Source organism: Salvelinus sp. IW2-2015, unplaced genomic scaffold (assembly GCF_002910315.2).
Source record: "Salvelinus sp. IW2-2015 unplaced genomic scaffold, ASM291031v2 Un_scaffold4893, whole genome shotgun sequence".
NCBI lineage: Eukaryota > Metazoa > Chordata > Actinopteri > Salmoniformes > Salmonidae > Salvelinus > Salvelinus sp. IW2-2015.
In genome coordinates, this window is record NW_019946162.1 from 26,375 (window position 1) to 38,118 (window position 11,744).

The 11,744-nt window shown below is 41.9% G+C and overlaps 1 protein-coding gene and 1 long non-coding RNA gene across 2 annotated transcripts in view; one reads left to right on the forward strand and one right to left on the reverse strand.

Moving 5' to 3' along the window:
- The first annotated feature begins 8,802 nt into the window (after positions 1-8,802).
- On the forward strand, positions 8,803-11,109 carry ramac (RNA guanine-7 methyltransferase activating subunit). Its single transcript, XM_024144212.2, has 3 exons — positions 8,803-8,905; positions 9,300-9,470; positions 10,683-11,109. The coding sequence occupies exons 2-3, from the start codon at positions 9,301-9,303 to the stop codon at positions 10,882-10,884; spliced, it is 372 nt and encodes a 123-aa protein (XP_023999980.1). The 5' UTR covers positions 8,803-8,905; position 9,300; the 3' UTR covers positions 10,885-11,109.
- A 422-nt stretch (positions 11,110-11,531) lies between these two features.
- LOC139026478 (uncharacterized) overlaps positions 11,532-11,744 on the reverse strand; it is a 5,348-nt gene continuing 5,135 nt past the window's right edge. The window contains exon 2 of the long non-coding RNA XR_011478267.1: positions 11,532-11,636. This is a non-coding gene — a long non-coding RNA (uncharacterized lncRNA). The remainder of the gene's footprint in view (positions 11,637-11,744) is intronic.

The window sequence follows — 11,744 nt, forward strand, 5'->3', positions numbered from 1 at the left end:
TAGCGTAATGAGGTTCGCCAGGTGTGCGTAATGATGGTTTGCCAGGACCGGTGGTTAGTTAGACCAGTGACGTCGAGTGCCTGAGTGGGAGAGGAGTAGACGTGACAGCTGCATGTGTGACATAACTCCACCAGTCCTATTTATTATGTCATTTACAAGATTATACCGTTTGTAAAAATATTTTTATTTTATTTTTTATTAATTAGTATATTTGAGTTTAACCATAATGTTTGTTCTGCTTTTCTGGTGGATTAAACTGCAATTGCAACCAGCTATCTATGGCTTGTTTTAAAAATAGCGATTTCTTCCATTTTCAAATAACCGAAAGTGAGAGGTTGTATCTGAATAAAGGAAAAAGGTCATTCTTGAACATGGGGTGAAACATTCTTAGTAATCAAATCAAATTCTTACATCAGCTGATATCTAAAAGTGCTGTACAGAAACTCTCAGCCTAAAACCCCAAACAGCAAGCAATGCAGGTGTAGAACCAGTTTGGATTTGAGTACAACTTTTGTCTGATTGAGGCCTTTAGTGAGAGGTCTTAATATTAAAAAATGTCTGCCCTCCGAATTCATATTCATTATATAAATAGGCCCATTTAATGTTGTCTGGCTTGCCATTCCAAATAAAATTGTATATTTTTTGCATATAATTTAAAAAAACAAGTCTCTAGGAGTAGGCAAAGCCATAAGCAAATAGATAAACTGGATATACTAATCATGTTATACTGGGATATGACTAAAGAGTTAATCAGGTAAACTGGGATATGACTAAAGAGTTAATCAGGTAAACCGGGATATGACTAAAGAGTTCATCAGGGTAAACTGGGATATGACTAAAGAGTAAATCAGGGTAAACTGGGATATGACAAAGAAGTTAATCAGGGTAAACTGGGATATGACCTAAAGAGTTCAATCAGGGTAAACTGGGATATGACTAAAGAGTTAATCAGGGTAAACTGGGATATGACTAAAGAGTATCAGGGTAAACTGGGATATGACTAAAGAGTTAATCAGGGTAAACTGGGATATGACTAAAGAGTTAACAGGTAAACGGATATAGACTAAAGAGTTAATCAGGGTAAACTGGGATATGACTAAAGGTTAATCAGGGTAAACTGGGATATGACTAAAGAGTTAATCAGGTAAACTGGGATATGACTAAAGAGTTAATCAGGGTAAACTGGGATATGACTAAAGAGTTAATCAGGGTAAACTGGATATGACTAAAGAGTAATCAGGGTAAACTGGGATATGACTAAAGAGTTAATCAGGGTCAACTGGATATGACTAAAGAGTTAATCAGGGTCAACTGGGATATGACTAAAAGTTAATCAAATCAAATTTTATTTGTCACATACACATGGTTAGCAGATGTTAATGCGAGTGTAGCGAAATGCTTGTGCTTCTAGTTCCGACAATGCAGTAATAACCAACAAGTAATCTAACCTAACAATTCCACAACTACTACCTTATACACACATATGTACATAAAGATATATGAATGAGTGATGGTACAGAACGGCATAGGCAAGATGCAGTAGATGGTTATAGAGTACAGTCTATACATATGAGATGAGTAATGTAGGGTATGTAAACATAAAGTGGCATAGTTTAAAGTGGCTAGGGATACATGTATTACATAAAGATGGCAAGATGCAGTAGATGATATAGAGTACAGTATATACATATACATATGAGATGAGTAATGTAGGGTAGTAAACATTATATTAAGTGGCTAGTGATACATTTTTACATAATTTCCATTAATTCCCATTATTAAAGTGGCTGGAGTTGAGTCAGTATGTTGGCAGCGGCCACTAAATGTTAGTGGTGGCTGTTTAACAGTCTGATGGCCTTGAGATAGAAGCTGTTTTTCAGTCTCTCGGTCCCTGGTTTGATGCACCTTGTACTGACCTCGCCTTCTGGATGATAGTGGGGTGAACAGGCAGTGGCTCGGCGTGGTGTTGTCCTTGATGATCTTTATGGCCTTCCTGTGACATCGGGTGGTGTAGGTGTCCTGGAGGGCAGGTAGTTTGCCCCCGGTGATTCGGTTGTGCAGACCTCACTCAGCCCGACAGGATGCTCTCGATTGTGCATCTGTAGAAGTTTGTGAGTGCTTTTGGTGACAAGCTGAATTTCTTCAGCCTCCTGAGGTTGAAGAGGCGCTGCTGCGCCTTCTTCACAACGCTGTCTGTGTGGGTGGACCAATTCAGTTTGTCCGTGATGTGTACACCGGGAACTTAAAACTTTTCACCTTCTCCACTACTGTCCCGTCGATGGATAGGGGGGTGCTCCTTCTGCTGTTTCCTGAAGTCCACAATCATCTCCTTTGTTTTGTTGACGTTGAGTGTGAGGTTATTTTCCTTGACTAACCACAACTCCCGAGGGCCCTCACCTCCTCCCTGTAGGCCGTCTCGTCGTTGTTGGTAATCAAGCCTACCACTGTAGTGTCGTCCGCAAACTTGATGATTGAGTTGGAGGCGTGCATGGCCACGCAGTCGTGGGTGAACAGGGAGTACAGGAGAGGGCTCAGAACGCACCCTTGTGGGGCCCCAGTGTTTAATCAGGGTAAACTGGGACGTGACTAAAGAGTTAATCAGGGTGACTTTTCCACAAATAGACAGGTATTTTCCTTTCCATGGTAGCAAGATCTTATCTATTTTTGCTAACTTTCTGTTAAAATCTATTAGAGTGAGATCATTTCTTTCTTTCGGGATTTGTATACTGGGTATGTCCACATCCCCGTCAGACCATTTTATTGGTAAACTACACGCTAATGTTAAAGTTGCATTTTCTAGTGATCCAAAACATAGTATAGAACACGGATCATAATATTGTTGTAATCCAGAGAGGTTAGAAAAAGTGTCTAGATCCTCTACGAGGCTGTGGATTTAAAAGAAGACATGAATCATCAGCGTACAATGACACATTTGTTTTTAAGCCCTGGATTTCTAGGCCCTTGATATTAATTGTTTGATCAGAATTTAATAGCTAACATTTCGATGGCAATAATAAATAGATGTGCCGATAGTGGACAGCCTTGTTTTACTCCTCTTGACAATTTCAGTTTAATACTTTCTGAGAAGAAGTCATTATTTACTATTTTACACCTAGGGTTAATATAAACTCAGCAGAAAAAGAAACGTCCTCTCACTGTCAACATGTGTAAATACACCTGCAAGTTCCCTGACATTTCTGGGGGAGAATGGCCCTAGCCCTCACCCTATGATCCAGCAGGTCCCAGACGTGCTCAATGGGATTGAGATCCGGGCTCTTCGMTGGCCATGGCAGAACACTAACATTCTTGTCTTTCAGGAAATCACTCACAGAACGAGCAGTATGGCTGGTGGCATTGTGATGCTGGAGGGTCATGTCAGGATGAGCCTGCAGGAATGGTACTACATGAGGGAGGAGGATGTCTTCCCTGTAACGCACTAACGCAAGAAGCTCAGTCCGATGATGCTGTGACACACTGCCCCAGACCATGTCGAACCCTCCACCTCCAAATTGATCCCGCTCCAGAGTACAGGCCTCGGTGTGGTGGTCGGATTCGCATTTATCGTCGAAGGAACGAACGCTCATTCCTTCGACGATAAATGCGAATCCGACCATCACCCCTGGTGAGACAAAGCCGCGACTCGTCAGTGAAGAGCACTGTTTGCCAGTCCTGTCTGGTCCAGCGACAGTGAGTTTGTGCCCATAGGCAACATCGTTGCCGGTTATGTCTGGTGAGGATCTACCTTTCAACAGGCCTACAAGCCCTCAGTCCAATCTCTCTCAGCCTATTGCGGACAGTCATTAGCACTGATGAAGGGATTGTGCGTTCCTGGTGTAACTCGGGCAGTTGTTGTTGCCATCCTGTACCTGTCCCGCAGGTGTGATGTTCGGATGTACCGATCCTGTGCAGGTGTTGTTACATGTTTTCTGCCCCTGTGAGAACGATCAGCAGTCCGTCCTGTCTCCCTGTAGCGCTGTCTTAGGCGTCTCATAGTACGAGCATTGCAATTTATTGCCCTGGCCACATCTGCAGTCCTCATGCCTCCTTGCAGCATGCCTAAGGCACGTTCACGCAGATGAGCAGGGACCCTCGGAATCTTTCTTTTGGTGTTTTTCAGAGTCAGTATAAAGGCCTCTTTAGTGTCCTAAGTCTTTATAACTGTGACCTTAATTGCCTACCGTCTGTAAGCTGTTAGTCAATATAGGGGGTCTTGTCAATATAGGGGGTGCTGTTTCAACTTTGTAAAATATCGTTCCCAAATTAAACTGCCTCGTACTCAATTCTTGCTCGTACAATATGCATATTATTATTACTATTGGATAGAAAACACTCTCTAGTTTCTAAAACCGTTTGAATTATTTCTCTACTGTAGAGTAGTACATAGGGAATAGGGCCCTGGTCTAGGTCTAAATAAGTTATTATATTAGGGAATAGGGCCTGGTCTACAGTAAGTATTATATAGGGAATGTGCCGCTGTGTCTAAAGTAGAATAGTATTAATAGGGGAATAGGGCCCTGGTCATAAAGCTAAGAGTATTATAAGGGAATAGGGCCTGGTCTACAGTAGAGTATTATATAGGGAATATGTCGCCGTGGTCTAAGTAAGTATTATAATAGGGAAAAGGGCCTTGGTCTCACCGTAGAGTATTATATTGGGAATATGGCCTGTTCTAACAGTCGAGTATTATAAGTTATGGGAATATTGGCCGCTGGTCTACAGTGAGAGTGTGTATGGGAATTGGCCTGGTCTACAGTAGAGTATTTATATAGGTGAATAGGGCCCTGATCTATAGTAGAGTTTTATATAGGGAATAGGGCCCTGATCTACCAGTAAGAGTATTATCAAGGAATATGGCCCTGGTCTAAAGTAAGTCTTAATATAGGGGAATAGGGCCTGGTTTAAAGTAAGAGTTTAGTATATGGGAATATGCCTGGTCTTAAGTAGAGTATTAATATAGGGATTGGCCTTGGTCTAGTAGAGTATTATTATAGGTATGGGCGCTGGTCTAAAGTAAGAGTAATATATAGGAATGTGGCCACTGGTCGAAAAAAAAAAAAACCCTCTTTTTCATCCCACATCAAGAACGCATTTTTTTGTTTCTTTTTAATATAGTAGAGTATTATCTACTGGATAGACTCTGGTCTACAGTTAAGTATTGAATAAGTGGGAATCGGGCCCTTGTCTATCAGTAGAGTATTATATTAGGGAATAGGGCCCTGGTCTAACGTTTAGAAGTATTATAGGGATATATGTGCGCTGGTCTATCAGTGAGTATTATATTAGGGATTATTGGCCCTGGTTACAGTAGCGTATTTGTATAGGGATATATGGCTCTCTGGTTCCTATCAGTCGCATTGTATGTATATATGGATTATTGATGTGGTCCCTTTGATCTAATGTAGTTAGAGTATTATGATTTAGGACATGTTATGGGCCTCTGTCTAGTCTAGTAGAGTTTTATATATTTATATTGGGAATAGGGTCCTTGTTTTATTTAAGTATGATTTGATATTATATAAACGGTTGATATCTACACACACAGGTGTTCCTACCTCTCTCACATCTTATTGGTATATTTAAGGTAGTATCGTATTATATATTATTGGGTATATTATGGCCTTCTTTCTTGTCTACAGTAGTTAGTAGTACTCTATAGGGAATATTGCTCTTTCCTTTTGTTGGTCTTTTTGTTTATTTTATTAGTAAATGTTTAGTTGATTTTATATTTTTTATTTTTTTGGGAAATTTAAATTGGCCTTTTGTTTCCTTACTTTGAGTTGTTGCAATTGGTGTAATTATATTTAGTGTGACTTTTATGTTCTTTGGCTTCTTTTTTTTTCTCTTGCTATATTTTGTGTTTTTCTTATGCATTTTTTTCATTATGTCCTATCCTAATTTTCTTAAATTCTATTATATTTAGCGTCTATTTTGTTTGTTTTTCAGTGATGTAATTTTATTATAGTGTTGGATATTATTTTTTATGGCTTTTTTCTTTTTTCTGGTGTTTTATATTTATCTTTGATGGTATGATGTATAATTATTTAGTGTTTTGATATGGGCCCTGTCTAAGTAGGTAAGTTAAAAGGAATAGGGCCCGGTTCTAAAGTAGAGTTATATTAGGAATGATGGCCCTGGGTTCTAAAGTTTAAGTATGTAGACTAGGGAATAGGGCCCTGTCTTAAGTAGAGTATTATAGTAGGATATGGCGGGCTCTAAGACAGTATTATATAGGGAATAGGCCCTGGTCTAAGTATATATATTATAGGGCATAGGGCCCTCGGTCTAAGTAGAGTATTATATAGGGAATGTGGCCCTGGTCCTAAAGTGGAGTATATATAGGAATAGGGCACCGCCGGCACACGTAGGAGATTTATTATAGGATAGGGCCCCTGGTCTAGTAGAGTATTATATAGGGAATAGGGCCCTGGGTCTCAGTAGAGTATTATATAGGGAATAGGGCCCCTGGTCTACAGTAGAGTATTATATAGGAATATGGCCCTGGTCTACATAGAGTATTATATAGGGAATAGGGCCCTGGTCTACAGTAGAGTATTATTATGGAAAGGGCCGTATAGTGGAGTATATATAGGGAAATGGCCCTGTCTACAGTAGAGTATTTATAGGAGAATAGGGCCCTGGTCTAAAGTAGAGTATTATATATACGGAGATATGGCCCTGGTCTAACAGTAGAGTATCTATATAGGGAGATATGGCGCCCTGTCTACAGTAGAGTACTTATATGAAGAATAGGGCCTGCTGATACAGTAAGTATATATAGGGAAGGGCCTGGTCTAAGTAGAGTATTATATAGGGAATAGGGCCTGTGTACTAAGTAGAGTATTATATAGGGAAATGCCTCCTGGTCTATAGTAGAGTATTATATAGGGAATAGGGCCCTGCTCTAAGTCGTAAGTATTATTAGGGAATATGGCCGGGTCTAAGTAAAGTTATTATATAGGAATAGGGCCCTGGTCTAAAGTAGAGTATTATATAGGGAATAGGGCCTGGGCTAAAGTAGAGTATTATAGGGAATATGGCCCTGGTCTAAAGTAGCGTATTATATAGGAATAGGGCCCTCGGTCTACAGTAGAGTAATTATATAGGGAATAGCCTGGTCTTATTGTAGGTATTATATAGATCAGGGAATAGGGCCCTGGTCTACCGATGTAGAGTTATTATTATAGGGAAATGGCCTCTGTGTCTACAGTAGAGTATTATATGGGAATATGGCCTGGTCTACAGAGTAAGTATTATATAGGTGATTGGCCTGATCGTAAGTAGAGTATTATATGGGAATAGGCCCTGGTCTACAGTAAGAGTATTATAAGGAATATGGCCCTGGTCTACAGTAGAGTATTATATAGGGAATAAGGGCCCTGCGTCTAAGTAGAGTATTATATAGGAATATTGGCCCTGGTCTAAAGGTAGAAGTAATATATAGGGAATAGGGCCTGGTCTACAAGTAGAGTATTATATGAGGGAATATGGCCCTGCGTCTACAGTAGAGTATATAGGAATAGGGCCCTGGTCCTCAAGTAGATTATTCTATAAAGGAATGTGGGGTCTGGTCTAGAGTAAGTAATATATTAATGGGAATTAGGGCCTGTCAACAGTAGAGTATTAACAGGGACATAATGGCCCGGGTCCTAACAGTAGATATTGTAAGGGAATGAGGCCTGGGTGCTTCGTAGAGGTATGTATAGTAGGGAAACGTGTCCTNCATAGCTATTGGATAAGTCCATTCCAGGGCCTCCGCTTCAGAGCAATAATGCGATCACAGAGGATCGGGAAATATGATCCCTTGCACTCCCTCTCAGCTAGCGACGTTCGATTCATCCTGAGAGTCACGTCCAACTATCTGGCGACCACAGAAAAAAACCTAATGCCGTTTCATAGCCTAACTTATTCTATTCAGACCGACGTGACAACTTATATCCCACCCTTCCTGTCTTCTATCAGCGTAAAGGCTGATAAAACGCTGTGCTTTTCAGAAAAAAAATAAATTATGATGTTCGCTGATATTCCTTTGGACTGCCGCGCTGAGTTGCCTTGCCTCGGATCTTGCGCTCTCAAGCTCTCGTCCCCAATGGTTGGTGTTTCTGAGAGGCAGGCAGAGAGCTGCAGTAGCGGACACTGTGCGGATTCCACCTGAGCCTCTCAACATCCTACCCTCCACACACAGATCTCCTTTCTACAGCGTTCTAAGAGCCGGGGTATGAAGTAAACACTGTGTCTATTCATAACCCCAATTCTCAGGGAAACGTGAGAGAGAGAAAAGTGGACTTTTGGCCTCTTTGTGACATGCAAATTAAATATGCTCTTCACAAGAAACAATATCCGTTTATTTCAAACTGTGCAAATTACCTAGCTGAACGGCTTGCATTGATTCGCATGTAATTCTGCAGTGATAGACCTAGGCCCAAAAGAACAATATAATGCAGTAGCATAGACTGATTAATAGGCAATAACCTACTTTCTCGGCACTTACATTCGTATAGATGGAGACGAGGCTGCTTCAGCTGCCTTTTTCTGATTCAGCCTTGTTAGAACTTGCCCCACCTCAAGTCACATTCCACGCCAATTTACAACTTCAGTGGCGACTTCGACTTGATTCTCTGCAACCATCAGGAGGTTCAATATCACGTTTTTATTATTGACCTTCCTCTGATGATGTCGATTGTTCACACTTAAGTAATATGTGGAAAAGGTTTGTTCTAATAGTTGGCGAAATCTCTAAATAAAATGTGTTTACTATTTCTGGAAAAAAAGGCGTACGCGTGAGATCCGGAACCAATGATATCGGCAGCGTGTTCTTAGAGGGACGTATTTGCCGTTGCACTGTTGTTGTCAAAATTTGTCCAGTCGTACATGTCGAAGCTGTCTGCTGAATAAATACAATTTACAGGTAATTGCTTACATTTTGTCTTCATAGGTTCCTATTGTATGCAATACTTAGCTGCGATGTAACCAATATTTTTTTACAACAATGTCAAAACTAAAGTTATCTTGGCTGCATCGCAGCAATGCCATACTCGGATATAGCTAGCTAGCGTTACATAGCTTTTGTTAGAAAAGCGAAAGTAACTTTGTTCGCCAAATAACGTTTCCCAGACAGTTGATTACGTTAACCAAATCTGAGGTGTATTCATTAGTTGAATTCCGTTGCAAAAACGTTTTGTTTGTTGCAAAAAGGAAAACCGCTAGCTAGCAACAACATGTGCGAAGCTAATCCACGGCCTTTTCCCGGTATTTCCAAAGACGTAAAAAATAGTGAGTATCTGGTATTTCTCTCATTGTAGAATGACAGATGGTCCAGAAACGCCGCCTAACTATGAGGAGCAGTTTGCCCACCGGTTTTCTCTCGAGGACGCAGAGTACCAGCAGTACGTGAGTCGCCCCGCCAACCCCCCGCCACTGGTAGAGGACTGGTGCGGGCGTGGAGGTGGAAACAACCGGGGCAGGGACAACAGGTAAACAACAACAACCTTAACTAGCTGGCTAACTGGGTGCGTTCAGCTCATTAAACGTGTTGCTACATTGCGTGACGGTTTGTACTGAACAACATGTTTCCTCCACATTTTGAGGTATGGTTGCTCTAGTTTTGTGAGTGTGGTGCGGTGTGGCCTGATTTCATATGGGTGTGTGACCACTTGAAATCTCAAAGCTAGTGCAGCACACCTTACAGCAGGCCTGGCCAACTCCAGTCCTCGGGGAGCCTGATTGGTGTCTCACTTTACCCAACATCCCTAGCAAACACACCTGATATAAACGAATTGCATTCTAAACTGAAGATCATGATTACTTGATTATTGGAGTCAGGTGTGTTAGCTGGGGATGGGGGGAAAAAGTGTGACCCCAATCAAGCCCCCTGAGGACTGGAGTTGCCCAGGCCTGCCTTACACAATCTCCTACTGTGCTACCACAACCATGTGGTTCTTCAACAGGGTCGTTCAGAACACCACTGTTCAATCAAACGTTGCACACCGTTTTGATCTGCTGAACGCAGCCCTGGCTAGTCTCTTCATCATTAATAATTAATGATTAATTAATTTAACACAATATTGGACTGATAACTACCACCATATTATTCTGTGCCATAATAAGAACAGGACATTTCCAGAAGTGTTTCTGCACAACAATAGCAGCTGGTCTGATATGTCATTCTGCAGCTGGTCTGATATGTCATTCTGCAGCTGGTCTGATATGTCATTCTGCAGCTGGTCTGATATGTCATTCAGTCATTCTGACAGCTGGTCTGATATGTCATTCTGCAGCTGGTCTGATATGTCATTCTGCAAGCTGGTCTGATATGTCATTCTGCAGCTGGTCTGATATGTCATTCTGCAGGCTGGTCTGATATGTCATTCTGCTGCTGGTCTGATATGTCATTCTGCAGCTGGTTGATATGTCATTCTGTAGCTGGTCTGATATGTCATTCTACAGCTGGTCTGATATGTCATTCTGTAGCTGGTCTGATATTGTCATTCTACAGCTGGTCTGATATGTCATTCTGTAGCTGGTCTGATATGTCATTCTACAGCTGGTCTGATATGTCATTCTGCAGCTGGTCTGATTTATGTCATTCTGCAGCTGGTCTGATATGTCATTCTACAATTTGCTGGGATGGATAACATGTTCATTTGGTTGATATGTTTTTTCTTCTTCCTCCCTCTGTTCTTCAGATCCCAGGACCGTGGCGGGTACAGGGGCCGGGGTTGGGGAGGGGACAGGGACCGCGGGGAGACAGGGACCGCGGGGGGACAGGGACCGCGGAGGGGAAGGGACCGCGGGGGAGACAGGCGTTACGGCCAGGGTGGTGGTGGGCATCAGTCTGGAAGATACAACTCCTACAACCAGAGACCATCACATTACGACCGCTACTGAACTCCTCTTACTGTGGAGTGACCCCATTCACTCACCCCAGGGCTCCCCAACCCTGTTCCTGGAGAGAGACCCTCCTGTATGTTTAAAATCCAACCCTGTTCCTGTGTTTTCACTCCAACCCTGTTCCTGGAGAGAGACCCTCCTGTATGTTTAAAATCCAACCCTGTTCCTGGAGAGAGACCCTCCTGTATGTTTAAAATCCAACCTTGTCCTGTGTTTTCACTCCAACCCTGTTCCTGAGAGAGACCCTCCTGTAGGTTTAAACTCCAACCCTGTTCCTGGAGAGAGACCCTCCTGTAGGTTTAAACTCCACCCCAGGTGTAACTAACCTGATTCAGTTTATCAACCAGAATAATTATAGAACCAGGTGCGCTAGACTAGAGTTGGACTAAAAACCTACAGGAGGTATCTCTCCAGGAACAGGGTTGGAGAACCCTCCATTATTACACACATACACCGGCTGACACACACTGTGGCCGTAGCAGGTCAATCTGATCTCTCACCTCTCTTCCAGATGTAATATTGTATTGATCAGTGATGTCATGCTCTAATCCACACGGAACAGGATTACAACAGTGGTATTGATTATTCCAGCCAGTAGTCTGGGCATAGAGACAAACTATTTTCTCTATAGGCCCTTTTTATTAAAGTAGTGCACTATATGGGGAATAGGGCCCTGTTCTAAAGTAGTGCACTAATATAGGAAATATGGCCCTGTTCTAAAGTAGTGCACTAATATAGGGAATATGGCCCTGTTCTAAAGTGTGCACTAATATAGGGAATATGGCCTGTTCTAAAGTAGTGTACTATATAGGGAATATGGCCCTGTTCTAAAGTAGTGCCACTATATGGGTGAATAA